A 27,970-nucleotide genomic window follows, 5' to 3' on the forward strand; every position below is an offset into this window, starting at 1 on the left:
TTGAGGCAGAGGCAGGAGAACAGAGTCCCAGGCCGGTTCCATGTTGGGCTATATAGCAAGACCCTGTCTCAAACGTCAAGAAGAATACGGTTTCATGATGCAAAAACTTTACGCGGAACTGACATCTTTGTTTAATCTCTTGTTTACATGTCCAGGTTCATGCCTGGTCATTTCATGTTGAATAGTTGCCGCAATGACCTCCAAGTTCACACCCCCAGAAATGCCTGTTATCATCTGGCCCCTTTATAGAGAGCAAGCTGGACAGTACCTGCTCTATGCACAGTATATTCAGTACGCCTGCTTATTTTGTGTTGATCTGCCTCTTTTCTGAGAGATGTATGCTCCAAACTATTATAAACTGTTCAGTTATCTAGATTCCCCCTCCACTGGACTCCTAGTGCCTAAGTACATAAGGAGGTCTCTGTATTTGTTACTGAATAGTCCTTCCCCCTAGCCCCCAGACAGGGTAACACTGTGGAGCCCCAGGCTGTTCCGGAACGCACCTCGAGCTCACAGAGATCCCCTTGCCTCAGCCTCCAGAGTACCAGGTGTGAGCCACTGCCTCTGGTCTGAATAAGCATTTGTTTTAATACTAGTACCAAGCCACACATTTCAGAACGCCAACGGGAATTTCTCATCTAATAAAAACTCAGAGCCGGGCGTAGCGGTGCACGCCTTTAATCCCAGCATTCGGGAGGCAGAGGCAGATGGATAACTGTGTGCTCGACGCTAGCTTGGTCTACATCGCGAGTCTAGGACAGCCAAAGCTACACAGAGAAACCCTGCCTCAAAAAAACCCAAACCAAAAAAATCAGTTGCCTATTTTTGGCAAATTCCATTTTTTCTTTGCCTCCCGAAAAAAATACTGAAATTTATTTATTTATTTTTTCTTTTTCTTTCTTTCTTTCTTTTTTTTTTTAAATACTGAAATTTAGAGATAATTAAGAGATTTAATCCCAGCACTCGGGAGGCAGAGGCAGGCAGGTATCTGAGCCCGAGGCCATGAGTTCCAAGATAGGCAGGGCTATACAGGGAAACCCTGTCTCAAGGAAAACAAAACAAGCAAACAAACAAAAACCGAGACAGAGAAACATTCTGTGTAATTGAACCTTAGTAGCAAAAAACAGAAGCGTGAGTGCCGATCATCAAAATGAGTGTGTAAAGAAGGGGGGTAAAGGCAAGATCTTCGCAATGTGTCCAACGTGAACGCATTGCACGTTGTGTTGCAGATTTACTACAGCTGAGTCATTTCGGGACACCGGAGTGAGTTTCCAGGAAAAAAACGAGCGGAAAGAACCAGGAAGAGGGGCTCTCTGGGTTTCCCTAGGCGCTCCCTGTAGTAGACGCCGGTATTCCAGGCGTGGGTGGCGGCGTGGTCAAAAGAGGCACCGTGGACCCTTTAAGAGGCACGGTACCTTCTCCAAGATACCATCTTGCACCGGGAGTTCACTGAACTCTCCACCTACCTTGCTAGGTCCCTCCGCCCTCACTGGGTACGGCCTGGCGGGCGGGGCGGGCGATCCTTACAATTGGACTGCCTCGCGCGGCCCTCTCTCGCCTATTGGTCAGCGCGCCCGTCACTCCACTTTATCTCCCTCCCACCTGAGCCTCCAGCCTAGGTTGTGTAGGGCTCTTGGGTTAGTTCCTGTTAGGCCCCGGCCCAGGGAGTAGGTGAAGTCTCTAAGATGCCTGGTGGGTCAGGGTACCGGGAGCTGTGAGGGAACGTGAGGCGGCTGTGAGCGGAGACCCGCGGCGGGCTTTAGTTGAGAAGCGGCGGCCGAGCCCGCCTTCCCTGCACCATGCTCATAGAGGATGTGGATGCCCTCAAGTCCTGGCTGGCCAAGTTACTGGAGCCGATGTGAGTGCGCCGGGCCGCGCCGGGCCGGCGGCATGGGCGTTGGGGACCCGCGGGGGCGTGGGGGAGGGGAGGGGAGGCGGGAGTCCTGGTCGCCGGTCTCGTACTAGTCTACGGTGGTGTGAGGTGAGGGCGAAGGGGCCGGGCACGGGCGTCGGGGCTTCCCCGAGTACACACACCGGGAGCCGGCCCGGGCTGCAGGCCGGCGGGAGACTGAAGGACGGCGACCCGGGAGCTGAGGCGGGTGGCGCGACTGTCGAGGGATTTTTTAAAAAATGTGAAGGCTGAGGTCCTGGGGACGGCGCGGCGGGCGGGCGGGAGGACTTTGCAAACAGCGCCCGGCAGCCGGGTGTCGAGGGCCTTCTCTGAGTGCTGGAGCAGAGAAGGGAGAGTTGGGGGTCCTGAAGCTTCGTCGTAATTACGGGAGAGTTCCCAAGGGAGGAGAGGAGGCTTTGAAAGAGTGCTGAAATGGCTATGCGGGCATGGAAGGGCAATCATAAATTAAGGGGTTTTAAGGTGGACTTGAGGAGTGGATGGTATTCTTGGTGATTTTCAGGTACTCTATAGGATGTTGGGGGAAAAGGGAGATTTTTATGTTTAATTGAGCGTTGAAAGAATCAACTAGCGTATATAGTATGGGTGTTGAGGTTGGCTCTGGTAATACTTGCAGCATTTACCCTCTCATTACCCCCTGACTATATAGCTATAGCTATAGCTATATCTATATCTATATCTATCTATCGATCGATCGGAGGGTTCAAGGAGGAGAAAGGCAGGCTTTGATTCATGAAATCAGATTACTCCAGTTTTAAGGGAAAAAAAAAAATTAGTATTTCCCAGGGGGTGGAAGTGAGAAGTAGTCGCAGAGGTGTGGAGGTGTGATAAAGTTGAGGCTGGGTGGGGGGGGGACGACGACACATTGTCATACTTGCTTCCCTGTTTAACTATTAGTTCCTCACACCCAAGACATTGAGTTAATTAACTTTTTGTTTTTGTTTTGCTATTTAGGTTTTTTTGGGGGGGGTGATGGGAAGGTACCTTAGGTCATCTAGCTGTAGTCCAACATGTTGCTCTTGTGGAGACAGGATGGGAAAGGAGGCTGGGTGGGGGAATTTGGATGTTGGAAGTGCTATTTGCATTCTGGGGGTGAGTGAGCAGAGCAGAGGTACACATGAATGAGCGGGTGAACAACTGCAGGGAGGCCTTCGGAGGGTTTGCTGAGTGGTAGGCCAGTTAGAATGAAAGGGACTTCTGAACATACCTGGAAGTTTGGTAGAAGAATATTGTCATCTTTTTGTTTTGTTTTGTTTTGTTTTGTTTTTGTTTTTCTTCAGAGGGAAGTTTTTAGGGCACAAAGATAGAAATGAATTGTGCAGTTTGGAAATCAGATAGAACTAGAAAAATTCACCGTACGTGTGAAGAACTGAAAAATAGGAAAAAAGCCCTATGTTTTAAAATATTAGTTGTGTTTTTCGAATTGACACTCGGAGGGAGTCTGTTTTGAACAGTGCTGTCCTGTTGTCTTTTTGCGTTGGACACTGAGCCCAGGCCTTTATGAGCTATATCCCCAGCGCGCCGCCCTTGTCTTCTCAACCCCCTGATATGCTCTCATTCTGTTGGTTACTAGAAGTTCTTTTGAAAGTATTAAATGTATATTTTATGTTTTGGTTAGGCAGCAACAACTTTTAGCATTATAACTCCTTTTATTTAGTCCCCGCCTTTAGAAGTACCATAAAATATTTTACTAGATATAAAAGTACTAGCTAGTACTTTAAAAAAAAAAAACCCTTACGGTAAAATTTAGTGTAGGAATGTTATCTTTCTTACCAGTGCTTGTTTCATTAGGGTGACTTTTTTTTCTGGACTGAAATTTTTAATTAGTCTGTAATCTTGAATGAAAAATACATTTAAAAATGAATACTTGAGAGCTTGAGAGATGGCTTAGTGATTGAGAGTATTTATTCCTCTTCCAAAGGACTTGAGTTTGGTTCTCTGGATCCAGGGAATCCAACATCTCTGGCAACTGAGGACACCTGCACTCACATGTACATATCCACACATAGACATACGCAGCTTCACATGATTAAAAATATAATAATAAATCTTCAAAAAATGAGTACTTGAAAGCTAGGCATGGTATTTCACACTTGAAACCTAGTGGAGGCTTGGAACTCTAGAGACTAAGTCAGGAGTATTGCCATGATTTCCAGGCCAGCCTGGGCTTCATAGTGAATTCCAGTCTAACTAAGACTATGTATGAAGACCTTGTCTCAAAAGAAGAAAACCATCTGACCAAATAAAAGATTACTTAACTTGGTGTTAAAACTTAATTTTTGAGCTGGGTCGTGGTGGCACATGCCTGTAACCCAGTACTCAGGAGCGCGAAGCAGTTGGATCTCCTGAGTTTGAAGTCAGCCTGGTCTACCAGTGACTTTTAGGACAGCTAATACCACACAGGGAAACCCTGTCCCAAAAAACCCAAAAAAATAAAAAAAGAGAAAAATTAACACCACTGCTTAACAATGTGTCTTCCCTAGATCTATGAAACACAGTTTTATTTTTAATTTATAGTATTGGTTTTAGAGATATTATTTAAAAATAGTGCAAGTGCCATATAGATTGTCATTCTTGGTGTGCTGTCACTGCAGATTACTTTTTGTTTAGATCCCCTAAAAACATAATAAACGATATGCTAATGAGGGCTGTGTTTGTAAATTTACTTTTCTCATATTCTAGATTCAAGACCATTTTTCGTGGTAGATTGACATGTTACTACAACACAGCATTTCAGAGCAGTTGTCAGGCTGCAGGGTAATGCAGCTCGTTGCAGCGGCTAGGTTGGAATCCAGCTATGGCTGAGCGCATGAGTTTGTTCCTCCTGTACTTTTTAAAAATGATGTTTTTATTGTCCGAGTGTTTTGCCTGCATGCGCTGTGCACTGTGTACATGCCTCATGCCCATGAAGGCTAGAAGAGGTATTCCAGAAGAGGTTTTTTGGAATTAGAGTTATGGATTGTTGTGAGCTACCTACGGTCCTGTAGAAGAGCAGCTAGTTCTCTTAACTGCTGAGCCGCATCTCTAGCTCTGGAAGGAATAACCCTTTACCTCCCTTAGCTTGCTAGGGAAAGACCACTGTGGCCATTTTTGATGGCACTACACTAAAAGAGGAAGAAGCCAGGTCAAAAGTTAAAGACACACTAGAATAACAGATCTTATGTGGGTCCTTATTTTCTTTACCTATAAAGAATTGTAGACATTGTTGTCAGAGAGACCATGTAAGGATTATGCATAAATTGGGATGTTGTGGCATCATTATATCAGAAATCACTACTCATGTAAAAAGTTAATTATTGCTGAGAGAGAGAGAGAGAGAGAGAGAGAGAGAGAGAGAGAGAGAGAGTGTGTGTGTGTGTGTATGTGTGTAAGTCAGAGGACAACTTGTAGGAGTCTGTTCTCTCCCACCATGTGTATTCCAGGGATACAACGCAGGTCATCAGGCCTTTTGGTGGGTGTCTTTATCTGCTCACCCATCTCTCTAGGGCCAAGACAGCATTTTTATTACAGTAACAGACCAACATTTCTACAAAAATAAATGGGATTTAACTTTTTTTTCTTTTACAATGCTAAGATTTGAGCTCAGGGCCTAGTGTATTCAAGGCAAGTACTTTACCACTGACCTATATCCCCAGCTCTGTGATGGGAAATTTTAAATATTTCTTGTTTGGCTTTATATTTTTCTTTCTTTTCTTCTTTTTTAGTTTTTTTTTTTGAGACAGAGTTTCTTTTTGTAGGTGAGTGTCCTGGGATTCACTCTGTAGACCCAGCTGGCCTGGAATTTGCTGAGCTCCTCCTGCCATGCCTCCTGAATGCTGGGATTAAAAGCATAAAGCATCTTTTCTTTTCTTTTTTTTTTTTTTTTTTTAAACAAGTCTATATAGGCCTGGATTTCTTTTCTTTTCTTACTTTTTTCTTTCCTTCTTTCTTTTCTTTCTTTTTTTTCTTTTTTGTTTTTTCTCTCTGTGTAACTTTGGCCTTGGCTGTCCTGGACTCGCTTTTGTAGACCAGGCTGGCCTCAAACTCACAGAGATCCACTTGCCTCTGCCTCCCGAGTGCTAGGATTAAAGGGGTGCACCACCACACCTGCTAGGCCTGGATATTACTGTTGCCTAGAGTGTCCTTGAACTCACTCACAATCTTGCCTTATTTTAAGTGTTTTGATTACAGGTTGTGTGCCATTGGTCTGTGTTTTTAAAAGACTGGTGAGGTTTATAAGCTTCTTGGACAGTTGCTTCTTTCTGCCTGTGTTATAATAGAAGATTGTGCAAATTGGGGCAGTTAGTTTTTACTTATGTATTGTTTGATTCATTTTGATTTTGGATAAATTATCTGTTCTCTTAAATATTAGCTTTTTGGTACCCACCTTACAAATATAATGTGGTCATAATGCAGACTGTCAGAAGTGTTTTGTGTTCTTCAGGCACTCTGTACTGTAAATTTTATGGTTTTTTGAAATACACTAAGCTTTGTAGATATTTTGCTTATTAATGTTGGGTGCTACTACCATCTAACAAGTGTTTGTCTTGTGTATAACACAGTGAGTGACTTACTGCCATCCTATGAGAACAGGAGCGCTAGTGAAAATCCTGGACTTGTGGTTTCTGAATTCTAGCAGCTTGTTGCCATTCTAAAAGAACAGAAGGTGCAAGTGAAAGTCATGAACTTTGTGTGTAGTTTCAGTGTGTTCTGACCACTTAAGAGTCTTTCAAACTAAAATCGGAAATATGTTGATATCTTGAAGTATGATGGAAAGGTCAACAAAAGCTTCACAAGAAGGATAATTTCTTTTTTGGGGAGTGGGGGAAGGGGTTTGAGACAGTATTCCTCTGTAGCCTTGGCTGTCCTGGAGCTTGCCCTGTAGACCAGGCTGGCCTTAAATCACTCTGATTCTTCTGCTTCTGCTTTCCAAGTGCTGGGATTAAAGACGTGTGTCACCCATCACCACCTGGCAGAGTAGAATTATTTCATTGGTTCATATTTATTGGCTTAGTAGCAAGTATGATTTACATCCCGGAGTAGGCGGCAATTTTTGACATTAAACTCTGGCTAGTTATCACTACAGTTGCTCAAATAGAAGCAAACATCAGCTAGTGGTCATTAGTTCTGATCTTCTGGTAAATAAACTACTAGGGTGTAATGAGTACTTGGAACTATATTTTTAAGATGGAGAAGAATTCATAATTTTCTAAAGTATACTAGTGGCTTCACAAATTATTGTGCCTATAAAGTGACATGAGACTTGTTTAAGACAGCATTCATTGGCTAATAGGGCTTATTTCGCCATAAGACTTGTTGACACATTTTGGTGTTCTAAGTTAAGAGCATACTTGTTCTTAGGTCCTTGGTCTGCTTTCTAAGTATGTCTGACTTTAGTCCTCCTGGCCCAATAGATACAGGCTAGAAGCCAGAAGTATTTTCATAGTCATCTTCTAGTCATGTGACTAGTGATCCAAGTCATCAAACAAGAGACTTGGTACTAAGCCTGGTGGTGGTAGTTCACGCCTTTAGTCCTAGCACTTGGGAGGCAGAGGCTAGTCTGGTCAGCAGAGCAAGTTCCGGGAGAGCCAGGGTACACAGAAACCTTGTCTCCAATAAATAAATAAATAAATAAATAAATAAATAAATAAATAAGAATTGGCACTTCATTAACGATAAATGTTTAAATGAATGAATATCCATATATATATCTTGATTGATTGACAATTAGAAAAATAAGTTTGAAGCTGGGTGTGGTGGTGCATGTTTTTAATCCCAGCACTTGGGAGGCAGAGGTAGGGGGATCGCTGTGAGTTTGAGGCCAGCCTGGTCTACAAATCAAGTACCTGGATAGCCAGGGCAAGACAGAGAAACCATGTCTCAAAAAAACCAAACAAAACCAACAACAATTAAAAAAAAAAAAAAAGTTTGGGCTAGTGGTCCAGCTTAATAATACAGAGGGCCTTGGGTTTGAGTCCCAGCATAAAAAAAAGGTGTTTTTTGTTTTGCTTTGTTTTGCTAATGTAACTTTGTGCATATATTTAATGGGTGAGTACTGTTCTAGGATCCACTGTTCAGGTATCAGTGGCATTAGGACCTGACAGATGGACATGTATATTATCCATATTATCAAAAGCAAAACAAAAGCCAAATCTATCTGGAGGTATCTCTTCCATATATATTTTCATGAAAACCCCTAATTAAGAGTAAGATGAAGCCAGGCGTGGTGGCGCATGCCATTTATTCCAACATCTGAGAGGCAGAGACAGGGGGATCTCTGTGAATTCTAGGCCAGCCTGGTCTACATAGTGAGTTTCGGGACAACCAGAGCTACCTAGTGAGACCCATCTCAGGGTAAGATATGCACTACTTTAATCCCAGCACTTTGGAGTTTGAGGCCAGCTACTTCCACATTCTGGCAATAGCTACATAGTGAAACCCTACCTGAAAAAAGGATGGGAGTAAGGGGAAAGTGCTGTGATCTTGATATGGATGTCACCCAAAATTCATGTGTTAAAACTTAATTTCCAATGTGAGGTTATTAAGAGGTGATGCCTTTATTATTGCACTATAGAAGATAAAATTATTGGTGTTTATTTTCAGTTTCTCCTCTATGTATGAACTTGGTAGCTGAACGTACCCACTGAAATTTTCTAGCTAATTTCTAATTCACATTACATCAGAAAAGCATTTTCATATTTGTGGGTTATTTTTATGGCCATCATATGCATGTCTAATATTTCAAATACTTCCAACAGTTATCATCATCATCATTTGGTTAGAAGTAATGTCGCCAGGCGTGCTGGCACACGCCTTTAATCCCAGCACTCAGGAGGCAGAGGCAGGCGTATCACTGTGAGTTCGAGGCCAGCCTGGTCTACAAAGTGAGTCCAGGACAGCCAAAGCTACACAGAGAAACCCTGTTTTGAAAAAACAAAAACAACAGTAACAAAAAGAAGTAATGTTGTCTTTTTATAATAAATATATTTTTTAAGTACTTTACTTTTGTTTCCTCTGTGTAGTTTTTAGTAAATATGGACATTGGTATTAATATACAGTAAGATACTGTGTATTATGAAATCTTCCCTCTGTATTCATTAGCACACTTATTAGTGGCCTTATCTCTGAAACAAATCACAGTAAGAAGTTAAAATCAAGAAGTCTAAGTAAGTCCTGTCTTCTTCCTGAACCAAATGATTGTAATGGCTTTTTAGTAGTGTGTCTTGGCTTAGGACCTTAGCTTTTTCATCTGGGGATTAGTATATGTCTGAAATACGAAGCTAATGTGTTAGCTGTCAGATAGTAGCATCTGGAAATGGAGAATTCATCAAAAGAGAAAAAGTCCATATATGAGGGCTTTGTAGACATTTGTAGGTCAATGTTTCTGATAGTTTTTTCTAATACAAATTATGACTTTATTTCTCTTTCTTTTTTTTTTTTTTTTTTTTTTTTTCCTTTTATGGTACTGGGGATTGAACCTAGGTTATCACATATACTAGGCAAGCACTCCACCACTGAACTATCTCCCCAGCCTTTTAGTTATATTTTGAGATAGAGTTTCGCTAAGTTGCCTAGGCTATTAGTTCACCCTGTAGCTCAGGAATGCCTTAAGATTATATCTCCCCCACTCAGCCTTTCTAGTAGCTGGGAAGTCAGGTCTGTACCAACAAATCCTTGTAACTGGATTTGTTTTTTTAAAGTGATTTAAAGATCATTAAAACATCTTACATTGTATAGAATGTGAATTTTAATGAGTCTTATTGGTAACACACTGTTTTGAAATTTTCTTGATTGTTATTTCAATTAACAGTAACTACTGGTTGAAGCATGTAACAATTTGTCTTTCAGATATATGTTAGAAAAGTATATGTAATGTGAAATACATTTTACATGCATGGAATTACAGCTTAGTTTTACTTCAAAGGTGGACTCTGTAATTTTTAAAACATTTAACAATTAATTTTATTTGTTTATGTGTGCATGCATTCATTTTATGTGTGCATTGTTTGTATGGCCATGCCTGTGCCATTCATTGTGCATGTGGCGGTCAGAGCACAACTTCTGGGAGCTACAGTTTTCCTACCCTGTGGTTTCTGGGGCTTGAACTCAGCTCAGCAAGCTCGGTAGCAAGGGTCTTTACCCACAGAGCCATCTCACCAGCCCTTCTCTTGTGTGGAATCTTAGTTTCCTTGCAGATTTGCAATTTTAGTGTTAGATTTTTGTTGTTGTATTTAGTCAAGGTCACTCTGGCTGGCCGGGAACTCCTGATGTAGACCAGGCTGGCCTCTTTACTCAGGGATCCACCTGCCTCGGTCTCTCCTCCTCTCCTATGTATGCCTCTTCATCTTTCCCTATCCTCTCCTTCTCTCCCTCTTCTCTCCCTCTCCTGTGTCCCTCCATCTCCTCTACCTCCCCACCTCTCCCGCTCCTCTGCCTCTCCATCTCTCCTTTACCCTTTCCTTTGCCTCTCCACCTCTCCTAAGCCTCTTCCCTCCTCTGCCTCTCCACATCTTTTCTTCCTCTCTACCTTTCTGCCCCTGGAATACTGTTTTTTGTATGTGTGTGTGTGTGCGTGTGTGTGTGTCTGTGTGTGTGTTTTGTTTTTCTAGACAGGGTTTGCTTTGTAGTCCTGACTGTCCTGGACTTGCTTTTTAGACCAGGCTGGCCTGGAACTCTCAGAGATTTCACCTGCCTCTGCCTCCTGGGGGTACTAGGATTAAAAGCATGTGCTACCACCGCCTGGTTTTGTATTGTTTTTGAAACAATGTTTCTTATAGCTGAAGTTGAAGTTATACTCTGATCTTGAACTCCTGATTCTGCCTCCACTTTCAGGGCACTAGAAGGTGTGCCATCATTCCCAATCAATATACATCTTATGCATATTATTAACTTTTCATAATGTTTTTAACACTCATTTTCCGGGAAATATACATGTTTAGTGTAGCTATGGATGCAAAAATTTAAAATTTCTTTCTAAATGTGCAATATAAGTAGTCAAGGAAAATCCATAACTTTGGTTCCACATAAGTAGCTAATAAAGGCTTTGTGTACGTGCTGTTCTTGCAACTACTTTTGGGTACAGGAATGAAAAAGTCATTTTGGGAGGACAAAAGTGGTTTTGTATATCAAGCGTCTTAGGTTGTTTTTGTAATACAGTTCTGGAAATCCTATTTGGGTTACTACTAGCTTAAGTATCAGTACCATGGCTACTGTAATATAACTGTAAGTTTTTGAAGATTATAGTAGGAGTCGTGTGTTGAAAGGATGAGTAAGACATCAGAAAGGTCTGACAGTTTCAACATAAAACTCCCAAATGTCTTTGTTTCATTGTTCACTTAGTGTGACTTAGTATTTCAGACTGATGGTTTCCTTGATAGCCCACTTTCTCAACATGTATTAGGAGATGGTAGATTGAAATGCTCTTATTCCTTTGGATGTAACATGTAGTAGAGTTCTACCAGTTAGCACTATCCTTTTATTTACATTAAACAAATGCTTAAACCTTTCCGAGAGTCTTTTTCTACTCTTATCCTAATTTTAAAACGCAATCACATCAAAATATATTTCATAAGATTGGAAGGGGGAGGAGAGGGATTGTACATGCTTATAAGCCCACCACTAAAGAGAAGCTGGAGGACAGCTCCAAGTTCGAGGCCAGCCTGGGCTACAGTGTGAGATTCAGACCAGCATGAGCTAAATATTGGCAACTTGTTTCAATCACCCTATAATGTGTTTCATGGGAAGCGCCCCAATTCTGCATTGTGTGTCCTTTAGTGTGAATACTAAATTATGTAAAAGGTACCTGGGTTTATTAAACCTAGTAACTAGATATTTTGTTTTTCTGACTAGAAACATCATATTCTTTTTTGTTTTGTTCTCTTTTTTTGAGACAGGGTCACCCTATACAGCCCTGGCTGTCCTAGAACTCACTATATCTACCAGGTTGGCCTTGAACTCAAAGATATCCATCTGCCTCTGGATTAAAGGTGTAAGCCACTACACCTGACTTTATATTCTTTCTCAGAATTATATTTGTCAGGTCATGAAAAGCTGAAGGTTTTGATAACACCAGAAAAAAAAATAACATTGCCATTTTCTGTCTTATTTATTTAAATATTTTATGTGCACGAATGTTTTGCCTGTTCATATATATATACACCTTATATACCTAGTATCTGCAAAGACCAGAAATGAGTTGAAGACCCTGGAACTAGAGTTGCAGATGGCTATTAGTGCTGGGAATCAAATTCCGATTCTCTATCAAAGAAATACATGTTCTTAGCCACTGAACCATTTCTCTGGTCCCTTATTTTTATGTTTTTTTTTTTTTTTAATCTGTTAGAGAATATCCTTATCTGTGGCTTGTAAGGTAGCTTAGCAGGTAAAGGTGCTTGTCGCCAAGCCTCATGACCTGAGTTGAGTCCCCAGAGTCCATGTGTTGGAGGGAGAGAACCGGCTCCCACAAGCTGCCCTCTGATCCTCATGCACACATGCACACATGTAAATGTTTAAACAAGAAGAGTATCCTTGTCCAAGATCCAGGTTTTCTAAGGAGCTGAAGAAATACGAACAATTCCTTCATATGAAAGTTGGTAGAGAACACCAAGTGCCCTGTTTTATCAGGTGAAGTTCAGTGGACTACACGTCTCTTTTATTTATTTGGTTTTTTGAGGTAGGGTTTCTCTGTATAGCCTTGGTTGTCCTGGACTAGCTTGGTAGAAGGTTAGCCTTGAACTCACAGTGATCCGTCTGCCTCTGCCTCCCAAGTGCTGGGATTAAAGGCGTGCGCTACCACGCCCGGCTTTACACATCTCTTTTAAAGCAGATATAGACTAGCATGGCCTGTGTGATATTTCTTTGAAGGTTAAACTACATATATCCATGTTAAGGGTTTTGTTATTGTTGTGTTTTAAACTGGTTTATTTTTGTTTTATGTGCATTGATGTTTTGCTCACATGTGTGAGGGTGTCAGATCCCCTGGAACTGGAGTTACACACAGTTGTAAGCAGTTACCAGTGTGGCCTGGTAATTGAACCTGTACCATCTAGAAGAGCAGCCAGTGTTCTTAACTACTGAGTCATCTCTCTGCCATTTTGATATCTTTTTTCATTTTCAAATTATTACTACAGCCAAATTGATTAATAGCTCCTCACATGTTGCTTGTGTGTATATGAGAATCTTTAAGAGATCTTTGTTTAGCAAATTCAAGTGTGTGTGTGTGTATATATAATTCTTTATTTTAAATATAAAATTGGACTTGTGCTAATTCATCTAGTCATACTTCTCCAAAAGGCAATATATTTTTAAAGATTTATTTTTGTAAACAATTGTATATATTGTGTATGTCTGTGCATAGGCTTGTGCACTTACATGCAGTGCTCACAGAGGCCAAAAGAAAGCCTTGGATCCCCTGAGTTACAGATGATTGTGAACTGCCTGATGTGGGTACTGGGAGGTTCTAGGAGCAGAACTTTAATTCTTTATAAGAACAGTAAGGGCTCTGTCTGAGCCATCTCTCCAGCCCATAATAATAGTTCCTAATTTTAAAAAATAGACTTTCTTTTAAAATCTATATTTTTATAATATGCATATTCATTCTTAGCACACTGTGACCATTGCTTCTGATTTTGTAATTAGCTCTGTGTTTTATAAAATTGAGGGTAAATACATTTTTTGTATTTTAGATTAGGTGCATAGTCTGTCTCTGTCTTTCTCTAGAACTAGTTGCGTGATCTCTCTCTGTGTGCATATGTGTATGTGGAAGTCAGAGATCAATATCAGGAGCTCTTGCTCGGTCCTTCTCTACCTCGTCTCTCACTGAACCTTGCTGACTTGCTATATTGGTTGACCATCAAGCTCTGGGGATCTAACTGACTCTGCTTCACCAGTGATCCAAAGTCAGGTCCTCGTGCTTGTGCTGCGAGCGTGTTACCACATAAGCTCTTGTCCCAGTCCCTTAGGTGTGTAGCTGTGTGGGACCACCCTTCCTTAAGATGGGGTTGGCAGTGGACAGTGGAGACAAGTTTTGCTCTTTACAAATGAGTAGGCTTTTGTTTAGTTGCTCATTTGTTTTAAGATGGGGTTTCCTTGGCCCAATATGTCCTTGAACTCAGTGTGCTCTTCCTGCCCTGGTCTCCTGAATCCTGGAAATTAATAGGTATGGATTGCCACTTCTGAAGTAGAGGTGCTAGTTTTTTGTTTGTTTGGTTTGTTTTTGTTTTTTGTTAGAACATGTGATTGATGGTCGTAAGTTAATGTCTTAAACTTTCTGCTTGACAAAGGAGGCTTAAAAATTACAGACTAAGGTTATATTGAATGGCATTTTGTAAGGATTTGATCACTTTGCTTGCATGATAATTTAATATACTGTCATCCTGAATGTTCATTTTACGCTGATAAGAACCAGGCATGGTAGCACACCTCCATAGGAAGAGGCAGGGGAGTATCACAGATTGAAGCCACACATAAAATTCTGACCAGTGAGACCCTGTCTCAGAAATAAAACAAACAAACAAAAAAACCCAAATAACTCTTTGAAGGCACATGGGATATGTGTTACTTAAATATGCATGTATTAGGAAATCTAGTATATTTTAAAAATATATACATATGTACACACACATATTTATAACATGTAAACTTTTAGTTTGATATGACATAGATCAAACATTACTTCTGACAGATTTGTCAGAAGTCAGCAAGCCAGAATCATGTGATCTCTGGCATTGGAGGTGATTTTTGAGTATCAAAGCAAATGATGGTTCTTTCTGCTGCCTTTCAAGCACTTGTATACTTGTTTCTAGTGTTCTTTTGCTTACGGCTGTGATGCAGACTAGCCAGCAATGACTACGGAGCAGGGTGAGAAGGTTAGTAGTAGGTTGAGTAGCTGGTTTTGATTTTGGATGCTGGTCACTGTGGCTGTAGGGAAAGCTACTCTGAGAAGAGGAGTAATCTGTTCCCTTCGCTGCTTTTCCTCACTGGTCGCATGAAGCACATAGTTCCTGTTATTGGTGGCAGCAATTGAGTGATGACCTTTTCCTTGTTGCTGCTGAGAAAGCAAATAAATATAGTGATTCAATGTTTTTGCTATTACTATAACCTTGCAAATAGGAGGAAAACTTAATTATTAAAAAAAAAAGCAGAAAAGGAAGTTCTCACTTGGGGTATAGATTTATCTATATATAATACTATTTGCTACAACAGCTGCCTGTGTTTACAGCCAATTTAGATCTTTGACCTTTGATTTTCCTAAAGTATAGGTAATTTCTTTAACATCACTGTTTACAAATAATGTTTCATGATTTTAATTTTCTCTTTGTCTAACCAGATGTGACGCTGACCCTTCAGCCCTAGCCAACTATGTTGTAGCACTGGTCAAGAAGGACAAACCTGAGAAGGAGTTGAAAGCCTTTTGTGCTGACCAACTTGATGTCTTTTTACAAAAAGGTAATTGTTATGGGCCTTCAGCCAAGTATTTTACATAAATATTTTTAATTTAAACTTCCTGAAAAGAGCCAGGGATGGTGGCACATGCCTAGAATCCCAAAACTTGGGGGGCTGAGGCAGAAGAATTTGGAATTGAAGCTAACCTGGGCCTATATAGGGAATTCCAAGTCACCTATGCTACCGGGCAAAACTGCCTCAAAACAGCAGCAACACAACCAGATTATGAAGGTGTAGCTTAAGGGGGGAAACCCAATTCTGGAGTTTGTGTGTAATAGTCCTTCCTTGCGTAGTAGCATGCTAATTTTTGTGTCGTTCCAGTTTTACTATATGTGCTTCTGAAATGAGACAGGTACAAACTTTACAGTAAATTAGGCAGGGTCCTTATGAATACTTCAGTGTGCCCATTCACGAATACTTATATATTTGTTTTGTGTTTCAGAAGGACAGGTTTTTCCTGTCCTTCTTTTCGTTTTCCCAGTATTGAGACAGTGGCTCTAATTCTTGTTAGGTTCTTTGCAGCTTTTGACAGCACTTAGTTCATGGTTAAGAGATAACTGTTTAAGGCTACTGAAGCTGCCTTCTAGTGCTTCTGTGTGTGTGCACACGCACTCGAGTGTCTGTGTCTGCATGCCCCTGTTTGAATGTATATATACGTATTTATATTCATACATGTGCAGGTGTTCATATGTTCTTGTGGAGAACATAGGTCAGCCTCTCTCATTTCTTGGGATCCTTCTATCTTGTCTTTTGAGTTTGTCTCATTGGTTTGAAACTTGCAAATTAGGCTAGGCTGGCTGGCCAACAAGCCTTCCAGAGAGCTTCCTTCTCAGTGTGGGGACTACAAACAGGTGCCATCATGCATGGGTTCTGGGTTCAAATTCTGTGCTTCACTGAGTGATCTCCTTGGCCCTGACGTTGCATATTCTTGCTGTTAAAACAGTAAACTCAATGTTCTTTTTTTAAAATCTTGGCCGGATCATCTTGAGATCCAAGAGAAGATGGGCATGATTCTCCTCTTTGCACCTTTAACTTCTCATCTTCAGCTGGCCGTGTGTGCTAGCCTGTAACTCAGCACTTGGGAGTTAGAGGCAGGAGGATCAGAAGGTCAGCACTGCCCTCTGCTACACAGCCTGCGCTGCATGAGACTGTCTTAAAATAAATAGATTTCCTGCCTTTTTACCGAAGTCCTCCTATGATACAGAACTTGCAGGAAGTTTCCTTTGCTGTTTTCTTGATACTTTCTGCCCCACTCTACCCTCACCCCACCCAGTCTTTCTCTAAACCTCACTGCTCACTTCTCTGCTCTGAATGTCACTGACTATATCTTCACGTAGAGCCCTTGGGCGTGTTTTATGTTTGCCTGTAAGAGTCTTTCTTGTGTCTTTTTGGTCTCTTCAGATGTCATCAAGCACAGTTTTCCTTAGTACTTAGTTACCCTTTCTTCCTCCTAGCTCTGCCCGACTTCTCCTCGTCTTGCCTCGACCTCTGAAGCACGGGAATTGCAGGCATAGGCCACTAATCCTGGTTTATGGTTGATTAAGTACAAGGTGTTCTGTATACTAGACAAACCTTTTTAATTTTTTAAAACTTATTTTTATTTTATGTGTATGAGTATTTTGCCTACATGTATGTATGTCAGTTTTCTGTTTTCATGCCTGGTGCCTGGGGAGGCCACTAGAGGGTGCCAAGTCCCATGGAACTCAGTTATGGATGGTTATGAGCTGCCATGGGGTTCTGGAACTGAAGCTGGGTCCTCTGTAAGACTAACAATCAAGCTCCCTTAAGTGCTTGGCCATCTCTCTAGCCTCTGGGTTGTGGTATTTATTTATTCATTCATTCGTCCATTCATCTATCTATCCTCCCACCCTCTCCCCACCTCCTTTCCTCAGGGGGATGGGCATTACTCTAGTACAGGTTGTTGGAACTCACACAGTAGTCTAAGCTGGTGACCCTCCAGCCTAGCCTCCTGAATGCAATAGTACAAGGGTGAACCACCACGCTCCATTTCAGCTAACAGTTTTACCATTCTGCAAAAAAAAAAAAAAAAAAAAAGTTTGCTCAAGGAGTGTGTATGAAGATGCTTTTCTGTGGGAAACGTAGTTGGCATTTTAGAAATGTGTGGCAATTGTAGCATGAGCGGAGCCCATATAATGTCAGTCTTTTAAATACACAGCCCCCCCCCCCCTTATTTTGGAAATTGAACCATCTGTCACTGAGCAGTACTGCTTTAGGTGGTCCTTAGGGCAAGACCAATAAAAGTTACTTAAATTTAATTAGAATAAAAATAGAAATATTTTGATATTTATGTTTTCAGCAAAATTACCTGTTTCTCTCACTCTCTTTGTCAGAGAAAGTTTCAAATATGGCCAAAACATGGAGTTGAGGGGGGGTAAACACAAATACTAATTTCAACCCATTCAAACATATCTAACTCAGTCTTTGAGCGGTTTTGAATTCTGTCCAATGCAAGATTATACCATGAGATTACTTCTTCTTCTTCTACATGTGCTCTTTCAGTCATCATTTCAGTTTCTTTAAACAGATAAACACAAAATATTACTTTATATCTTTCAGATCTGATATTCTTAGTAGGTCAAGAGAAGTTTTGTAAACTCTTATCTAATAGCTTATTTTGTTTGTTTTAAGAAAAGCCTGATTATTCTTTTTTCCTTTTTTAAAAATTTAATTAATTTATTCAGGTTACAACTCAGTTGTTATCCCATCGCTTGTATCCTCCCGTTCCTCCTCGCTCCTTCCCGCTTTCACCGTATCCCCCTCCCCTAGGTCTGTGACCAAGGGGGACCTCCTCCCCCACTATATAGTCATAGGCTATCACGTCTCATCTTGGTAGCCTGCTTCTTCTGTCTTTGAGTGCCACCAGGCCTCCCCACCAAGGGGAGGTGGTCAAATATGGGGCACCAGAGTTTATGTCAGAGTCAGTCCCCGCTCTACACATAACTGTGGAGAATGTCCTGTCCATTGGCTAGATCAGAGTAGAGGTTCAATGTTTACTACTTGTATTGTCCTTGATTAGTGCAATAGTTTGAGGAGACCCCCCTGGGCCCAGATCCACCCATCACAGTGTTCTTCTTGTAGGTTTCTAGGACCCTCTGGATCCTTCTATTTTCTCATCTCCTATATTTCTCTTACCTAGAGTCCCAGTAGGATGTGCTTACATCTATCCCAGTCTCCTGGTAAGTAAAAACTTTCATGGGACATGCTTTTTGGGCTAGTGCCCAATTATAAGTGAGTGTCTACCATGTGAGTCTTTCTGCTTCTGGGTTAACTCACTCAGTATGATCATTTCTGGTTCCCTCCATTTGTCCACAGATTTCAAGATTTCCTTATTTTTAATAGCTGAGTAGTATTCCATAGTGTAAATGTACCACAGCTTCTTTATCCATTCTTCAATTGAGGGACATTTAGGTTGTTTCCAGGTTCTGGCTATTGTGATGAATAAGGCTGCTATGAACATGGTTGAGCATATGTCCTTGTTGTGTGGTGGAGAGCATCTTTTGGGTATATTCCAAGGAGTGCAGTAGCTGGGTCTTGAGGAAGCCCTAGTCCCATTTTTCTGAGAAAGCGCCAGATAGATTTCCAAAGTGGTTGTACAAGTTTGCATTTCCACCAGCAATGAAGGAGTGTTCCCCTTTCTCCACATCCTCGCCAGCATGCAGTGTCTCTTGAATTTTTGATCTTAGCCATTCTGATGGGTGTAAGATGGAATCTCAGAGTCGTTTTGATTTGCATTTCTCTGATGACTAAAGACGTTGAGCATTTCTTTAAGTGTTTCTCAGCCATTCGATATTCCTCTGTTGAGAATCCTCTGTTGAGAATTCTCTGTTGAGTTCTGAGCCCCATTTCTTTTTTTTTGTTTTGTTTTGTTTTGTTTTTCGAGACAGGGTTTCTCTGTGTAGCCTTGGCCATCATGGACTCGCTTTGTAGACCAGGCTGGCCTCGAACTCACAGCGATCCGCCTGCCTCTGCCTCCCGAGTGCTGGGATTAAAGGCGTGCGCCACCATGCCCGGCTTCTGAGCCCCATTTCTTAATTGGGTTATTTGGATTGGTGATGTTTAATTTCTTGAGTTCTTTACATATTTTGGATATTAGACCTTTCTCAGATGTAGGGTTGGTGAAGCTCTTTTCCCAGTCTGTAGGCTGTCTATCACTTTGTTGACAGTGTCTTCCGCCTTACAGAAGCTTCTCAGCCTCATGAGGTCCCATTTATTAATTGTTGACCTTAAGGTCTGGGCTGTTGGTGTTCTGTTCTGCAAGTTGTCTCCTGTGCCAATGTGTTCCAGGCTCTTCCCCACTTTTTCTTCTAACCGATTTAGTGTCTCTGGTTTTATGGTGAGGTCTTTAATCCAGTTGGACTTGAGTTTTGTGCATGGTGACAAATATGGGTCTAATTGCATTTTTCTACATGTAGACATCCATTTAGACCAGCACCATTTGTTGAAGATGCTATCCTGTTTCCACTGAATAGATTTGGCTTCTTTGTCAAAAATCAAGTGACCTTATGTGTATGGACTCATTTCTGGATCTTCAATTCGATTCTGTTGATCAACCATCCTATTGCTGTGCCAGTACCATGCTGTTTTAATTACTGTTGCTCGCTAATAGCTTATTTTCTTAGTCTCCCTTTGTGTTTTTTCTGTTTGTTTGTTTAGAGACAGGGCTTCTCTGTACAGCCTTGGCTGTCATGGACTTACTTTGTAGACCAGACTGGCCTCTAATTCACAGATACCCGCCTACCTCTGTCTCCCTGAATGCTGGGATTACAGGCGTGCACCATTGTGTCTGCTTTTAGTCTCTTTCATTGCGTCGGCTGTTAGTCTCTTTCTTATAGGAACTTTGTTTCTAATCTTTTACAATTAACTTAAGCAACAAAATCTTATATTTATATCATTTGTACACATACAATTATGTCTGAAGGAATTAAAAAGAAGTAAAAGCCTTTCAAGTGGATTTCTCTTCCATTAAGGTAAGTCTTGCTTTTAAAGCCTGACAGCAGTGTTAAAGATTTCTGGTATTTCTAAAGTGTTGACAACAATGTTTAAACCTTCCGTTTTTGTTTATATACATTTAAATATTTTTTCTCTTTAGAAACTTCAGGTTTTGTGGACAAACTATTTGAAAGTCTTTATACTAAAAACTACCTTCCACCATTGGAACCAGTTAAACCTGAGCCCAAGCCACTAGTCCAAGAAAAAGAAGAAATTAAAGAAGAGGTAATACACTTCTTAGAGTCTGTCACCAGGATTCTTAATTGAAAGTTGAAATTATTGGTATTATTGTTGTTTGTTTGTTTGTTTGAGACAGGGTCTTACTATGTAGTCCTAACTGTTGTGAATTTGCTATGTAGATAGCATGGCCTCTGCTTCCCATGCTGGGGATAAAGGTGTATGCCACTGTGCCCACCCTGAAATCTTTTTCCTCCACCTAGAGGTACATTTTCTTAGCTACACTAGAAGCTCACAAGCTCTAGTGATCCTGTGTTCTTGCTTTTCAGAGCTGGGTTATAGGTGTGAGTAGGACTTACGTGGGTGCCAACATCTGAATTCAGGTCCTTGTAATTAAACAGCAAGCACTATTAACTGTGGAACCATTTCTTTAGCCCTCAGAAATCCAGCGATTTCTAAAAAGTGAAAAGTTGGTTACATACAAAAGCTTGGGTGAAAGTAAAGTATTAATAAAATATAAACCATTAAGTAATATACCATCACATATATGGAAAAATGATTTACTGTTTCTAACCACACTGTCAACACTGGAAAAATTAACAGAAACATTATGTTATAAAGTATAAAAACATGATTAGAGATGCCAAGCTAAGGGGCTGGAAAGATGGCTCAATACTTAAGGGGCTAAGAGTACATACTGCTCTTGCAGAGTACTTGAGTTTGGTTCCTGCCTCCTACATCTAGAGGCTTATAACCACATGCGAGGGATGCAATACCTTTGGCCTCTGCACACCTGCACTCATGTGCACATGCTTACCCCCACAACATAACCAAAAAAAATTAATTCTACAAAAAGACACTAACCTAATTGCTTTCTTGAACCAATATAGAAATATTACAGCCTTCATTTATAGTTAGTTCCTTTTGTGTATAAATCCGGCAATCTTTGTTAAGAATGTGGAAAAGAGATTTTGTATGTACAAATATATGTAGTTTTTAGTCTAGAACCAGGAATAGAAATACTTCCCAACTTAAAAAAAAAAAAAAGTTTTTGTGGGGCTGGAGAAATGGCTCAGATTAAGAACACTGGCTGGTTTTCCAGAGGTCCTGAGCTCAATTCCCAGCAACCACGTGGTGGCTCACAACCATCTGTAATAAGATCTGGTGCCCTCCTCTGGTGTGCAGGTGTGCATACAGACACAACATCATATACGTAAGAAGTAAATCTTTAAAAAGAAAGTTTTTATTTTATCATCTGTAGAGTTGGTTTAGTTATTAAGGGCACTTGTTCTTGCCGAAGACCTGGTTTTGAGTCCCAACATGCACATGAAAGTTTACAGCCATTTGTAACTCTGGTTCCAGGATGCATGGATACATTGACAATACTTGAAAGCAAAACATTTATACACACACTGTCCAGGACAGCCAAGGCTACATAGTGAAACCCTGTCTCTAAAAACCAAATAAATAAATAATATTTTTTGTTTGTTTGTTTGAGACAGAGGGCCCTTGAACTCCTGATCCTTCTGCCTTCACCTCCTAAGGGTTCAGACACAAAGTTTTAAGGCTAGCTCAAAAAGTCTTTACAAAGTAGACTAGTGAGGTGTTTTGTGTGTGTGTGTGTGTGTGTGTGTGTGTGTGTGTGTGTGTGTGTGTGTGTGTGTGTGTGTGTTTCTCTGTAGCCTTGGCTGTACTGGACTCATTTTGTAGACCATGCTGGTCTGAAATTCACAGAGATCCACCTGCCTCTGTTTCCCCAAGTACTGGGATTACAGGCATATGTCACCATGCCCAGCCTTGGTATATCTTTTTAAGTAGCAGGAATGGAAACCTTCCTGCATCCTGTAGAAATTTTTCTTTGATGCTTTATATAGTATATAATATATGATCTTTGGTATAGGTTAAGTCTTTTATAATTATAATTTTTATGGCAAGTAGTATTTCTTTTTTTAAAGGTTTATTTATTATGTGTACAGTGTTCTGCTTGCATATATGCCTGTAGATCAGAAGAGAACACCAGATCGTATTACAGATGGCTGTGAGCCACCATGTGGTTGCTGGGAATTGAACTCAGGTCCTCTTGAACAGCAGCCAGTGCTATTAACCTCTGAGCCATCTCTCCAGCCCAAGTAGCCTTTTAAATTTCAATTAATTTAATTTAATTTTGTGTGCATTGGTGGGAAGGTATCAGATCCTCTGGAACTGGAGTTACAGACAATTGAGAGCTACCATGTGGGTACTGAGAATTAAACGCGGGTACTCTGGAAGAGCAGCCAGGCCGTTTAACCACTAAGCCATCTCTCTAGCTCTGGCAAGTAGCCTTTTTCTATAGTCACTACAGGTATTCACTGATTTGTAAGAGTCTGTTTAGATGACAGTTGATTTGAATATTAAGAAATGTAGTACTGGGAGCTGGAGAGATGATAACTCAGTAGAGAGAGAGCACTTGCTGTCCTTCCTGAGCTTCCTGGCGCCCACATCAGGGCATGCAAACACCTGCAACTCCAGCGCTAGGGGATCTTCCAGCCTCCCCAGGTGTCATGCACTTATGTGGGACACATTCATGTATACAGGAATCGCACACAAACAGATATTTTTTAAAAATTCTATTATCTCGTTTTAAAAGAACAGTTAAAAAAAATCTTTACAAGGTTCTATTCATAGTGTCTTTGTAATACATCCTAATTTTGAAACCTTTATAATATGAGCTTAGCTCTAGAGCTCTTCTAACTGACAGTTGTCTGGCATGTCTTTTTCCTAATTTTCATGCTTGAGTTAATTGTGATTATCGGTAAAACAATAGTTCACACGGCCACACATAAATAATGGTTTAATTTTTGGTCTGCACAGTTGCACTTTTAGAGTGAGTGGCTCTGAAGCAAATCTTAGGACTAGCCATCATGACTTCTTGATCCTCAGCTGCATTGTACAGTTAGTTGTTTTTATAATTAGATTATTGGCCACAGGGGAAACAGGCAAGAGAATTTGGACCATTGACTCAGCTTATCCTGGTGTTGAAAAAACAACAGAAGATGTATGCTATAATTTATGATGCACACGGCATTTGTTCCTTTTTACCAAAACTTTCCTGAGATTTTATTTTGTGAAGAAACACTATTTGTTTTGTGGGGGTTTTATTATCTAGGTGCAGCTTGTTGCTCTTCAGTGGAGTAATGCATCAATTGAATTTCTTGCACATTGCTGGAAGAAAAGGATTTTTAAATCCAGTTGGATGAGTGTGTAGTCTCTGCTGATGCCATATGGCTGCCATATTGTAGCTGCTATTATTATGCACTCTGCATTTTGTTAAATTGTTACCTTCTGGTTCATTTACTCATTTCCTGATTTTGATAATACGTGAGGCTCTTCTCCATTATTTGAAAATATGTTTAGTTCTTACCAATTTGATTCATTTTTTTGTTTTTGTTTTTGTTTTTTTAATTTTAAGGGTCTTGTGGTATCCAAGGTTCCCTTGAATTCATTATCTTTCTTTCTGTCTAGTCTCCTAAATGCTTGCTAAGATTGCTTTTTTGCTTGTTAACATACCTGGTTCAAACTAGCTTGCTTGCTTGCTTATTTATTTATTTATTCTTTAAGATAAGATCTTGCAGTATAGACCAGATTGGCTTCAAACTCACAGAGCTCTGTCTGGCTCTGCCTTTCAAGTGCTGAGTTAAAGGCTTGTACCACCACACTCTGCCCAAACTCTTATCTATTAATATTGGTTTATTTGCCATTTGTTTTAAGGCAGGGTCTCTGTGAACCCCTGTCTGTTCTGGAGCTTGATATGTAGACCAGGCTAGCCTCAAACTCAAAGAGATGTGCCTGCCTCTGTCTCTCCAGTGCTGGGATTAAAGGTGTCATCACCATTCACAGCTTGACTATGTTTCGAAATGAAGATGTAAACTTTTACTGTGTGGTACCAAATGCTTGCTAGTTTCCTGTCTCAGGTTAGAGAATGATGCATTTATTGTCTTCTTAAATTATAATTACCTACTTTAAGTAACATCAAAGTTGGTGTGCTGGTTTAAAAATTATTATTATTATTATTATTATTATTATTATTATTATTATTATTATTATTATTACTACTACTACTACTACTACTACTACATTTTAGACAGTCTTGCTACGTAGCTCTGGGGGCCGGAAACTCACTGTGTTCGCAGGCTAGATTTAACCTTGTGGCAATCCTCCTGCCTCAGCCCTGTTAGATGTGGAGGTGGCAGGTATGAGCCACCATACGTGACTTTTTTTTTTTTTTAAGACGGGGTCTTGCTGTAGGCGAGGCTGGTCTCAAACATAACAATTTTTTTGTTTCAATCATGTGAACATGCCACCACAGCCAGTAACATATCTTTTTTTGAATTAATGTGAACCTGTTTTTTACTTTTCCTGTTCTCTGACTATTTTTGGGAATGGCTTAAATTAGTGTAAGTGTGCATATAACTATCTGTAAATAAATTTGAGTTTATCTTTCTTTTTGAGTATCTGTTGATTTTCTTTGTTTGTTTTAAGACAGGGTGTCAGGGACTGTACGGATGCCCCGCCTCTACCTCTTAGGTGTTGGGATTACAAGTGTCTGGGGCCACACTTAGCTCAGACTGAAGTATTCAGTCTGTTTATTTATGTCCTCTCTTACACTAGAAAGATTTATCACATGTCTGAGTTTTGTAACTTAGAGAGGAACTGGTCTTATTTTTAACAAATCTTGCAGGTATTTCAAGAGCCAGCAGAAGAAGAGCGAGATACTAGGAAGAAGAAATATCCTAGTCCCCAGAAGAGTCGTTCAGAATCTAGTGAACGAAGGTTTGTACTGGTATCTAATAGTAAGACACTGAGAGCTGTTTTTCAGTATGCAAAGTTAGTTAGCATTATTGGACTGTGTCCCCATGCCCTTTCTAAAGCACTGAGGTGAGAACTTTGCCTTCTTTCCATTCTGTCTTGCTGTTGTCTTAGCTTCTGTGTCTTTTATAAACAGCCATTATTTGCTTTTCCCAAGAGTGCAGGGGTGGGAGCAGTCTCCTCAGAGAGTTGTAATGAAGTGTTCCATTTGTTTAGGGGGTGAGGTATTAAAATTATCCACATTAGCATTTGCCAAAAGAGTACAGTTTGGTATATGTTCACCTGTGATCACAAAACAGTCTTTATTTAAGAAGACTTCTTGTGAGCCATTTCCCTTTCTCCTTCTAATTTCTATCTTCTTCCCCACTCTCCCTCATACTTTGGACTTTCCTTTCCTTTCTTATTTCTCCCTACCCTGTGTACTTGAAGTGGGAAAACCCTTCTCTCTTAATAATGGTTAGAAGAATTAGTGGTAGTCTTGAGACATTCTAAAATAGACATTATGAATTGTGGTGACGTAAAGAGAGTATTTTATCTTCTGGACTTGTGCACAGATCTCATTTCCAGAGTCTACATATGGCTTTTATATCTGTGTATTATAGGACACGTGAGAAGAAACGAGAAGATGGCAAATGGAGAGACTATGAGCGGTACTATGAGCGGAACGAGCTGTATCGTGAGAAGTACGACTGGAGAAGGGGCAGGAGCAAGAGCCGCAGTAAGAGCCGCGGCTTGAGTCGGAGTAGAAGCCGGAGCAGGGGCCGGAGCAAAGACCGTGATCCAAACAGGAATGTTGGTGAGTAGGCGACACCCCAGGAAAGCGTATTTGATAGAGGTGGGAGAGATTGTCTCAAAAGGCTAATCTTGTACACTTTTGGAATCAAGGCAGTTTTTTAAAAGTTATTCCTAAGTTATTATAGTATATATTTACATTTAAATAATTCTTATATTTGATACAAATGTCTTTTGATCAGTAACAATGACACTTAAGTAAAAAGGTTACCTTTTGCTTTTTGTTTTATTTTTCTTGAAAGTAATTGGCTTGCTATAAGGTTGTCCAATGTTTAAAAAATTAAAAAGACAGAAAAATCCTAAAATGCCAGTGAAGCTGGCCCTTCTTCTGTCAATGTACTTGACATTGATACTGTAAAACATTGTTTTTCACAAGCCAATTGAGATATGCGCAGTGGTGATATTCCTGTTTTTAGACTATACTCCTAGTGAGTGCATTTAGATTGTGGATTGCTCAGGAAGTATAGACTAATGTCCTCAGCTGTTCTGAGACAAGAAGTGTGGCTTAAGCACATAAACACAGGACTTCTTCATCTCTTGTTTCTTTTTTATTCTAAAACAGAACACAGGGAAAGATCAAAGTTTAAGAGTGAAAGAAATGACCTGGAGAGCTCCTATGTGCCTGTGTCTGCTCCACCTGCAAACTCTTCTGAACAGTATTCCTCTGGGGCGCAGTCTATTCCCAGCACTGTCACTGTGATTGCACCTGCACACCATTCTGAAAACACAACTGAGAGCTGGTCCAATTACTATAACAATCATAGCTCTTCCAATTCTTTTGGTCGAAACCCACCACCAAAGAGGCGCTGCAGAGATTATGATGGTAAAGATTGCTACTCTTTTGTATGCGCTATTCCCAGCTAGGAAAGCAAGTGTTGCAGATGCTGCATGGGTGCATCCCAGTAGCTTGCCTTGCCTTTTATGTGAATACTTGCGTTTTCTTCATATGCCAGGTCATGTTTTTTCACTTACAGTTTCCTAAAAATGACTCCATATGATGCATAAAGAACTTCCTCAATTGTTTTTTTAGGCTCTTAATATTTTATATGTATGTAAATATGTTTAAGCTAGTTATCATAAATATGCACTTAAGTCCTTTCAGCATGTTCAATTATAAGCAGTGCTACAATAAATAGCCTTGTATACCTTGCCTACTGGAAATTTAATGCTAAAATATTGTTTAAATTGATAGATACTATACATATTTATAGTATACAGTAGCATTTCAGGACATGTATATCATGTGTAGTAATCAGATCAGGGTAATTAGCCTGTTTATAATCTCAAACTCTTTTTTAGTATTGGGAATGTTCATGATCTTCTCTATCAGCTATTGTCAACTACAGTTATTATATTGTGAAATATTATAAATAATTCTATATTCTTGATAGCAAGAATGATTGCTCTAAAATAATAATATGAAATAGATCATTGAAATGAAATTATAGTTCAAGGCTTTTATTACTTCCTTTCAAAGCTTTGGATATTTGGTAAAATACATAGTTTTTAATTATTTTAAAAAAATAACTTTCTTTTTAAAAATGAGAGTCTTATTGTGTAGCCCAGGTTTGCCTCAAATGTGGATGTAACTCAGGCAGCCTCAAACTTGTAATCCTCCTGCCTCAGCCTCTAGAGTGCTAGGATTACAGGAGTCACCGCCACACCTGATTTTTATTATAAAAATTTAGCAACTTGGTTAATCTAATAATCAGTAGCTACTTAATATCCCATTTCACCTACTGCTTTAAAATTCCAATACGTCCTAGTCTCATAGAGAGTAGGGAGTATGCTTGCCTTTACCTCAGGGTTATGTGG

General features: G+C 40.2%; 1 protein-coding gene across 2 annotated transcripts in view; it reads left to right on the forward strand.

The window, feature by feature from the left end:
- Window positions 1-1,602: 1,602 nt before the first annotated feature.
- Rbm27 (RNA binding motif protein 27) overlaps window positions 1,603-27,970 on the forward strand; it is a 64,528-nt gene continuing 38,160 nt past the window's right edge. For both annotated transcript variants that reach the window (XM_051163906.1, XM_051163907.1), the window contains exons 1-6: window positions 1,603-1,858; window positions 15,216-15,334; window positions 20,442-20,566; window positions 25,236-25,327; window positions 25,966-26,159; window positions 26,718-26,978. In XM_051163906.1, the coding sequence (XP_051019863.1) occupies window positions 1,800-1,858; window positions 15,216-15,334; window positions 20,442-20,566; window positions 25,236-25,327; window positions 25,966-26,159; window positions 26,718-26,978 (850 nt within the window). In that variant the 5' untranslated portion in view covers window positions 1,603-1,799. The remainder of the gene's footprint in view (window positions 1,859-15,215; window positions 15,335-20,441; window positions 20,567-25,235; window positions 25,328-25,965; window positions 26,160-26,717; window positions 26,979-27,970) is intronic.

This window comes from Acomys russatus, chromosome 20 (assembly GCF_903995435.1).
Source record: "Acomys russatus chromosome 20, mAcoRus1.1, whole genome shotgun sequence".
In the NCBI taxonomy this organism is placed as follows: Eukaryota; Metazoa; Chordata; class Mammalia; order Rodentia; family Muridae; genus Acomys; species Acomys russatus.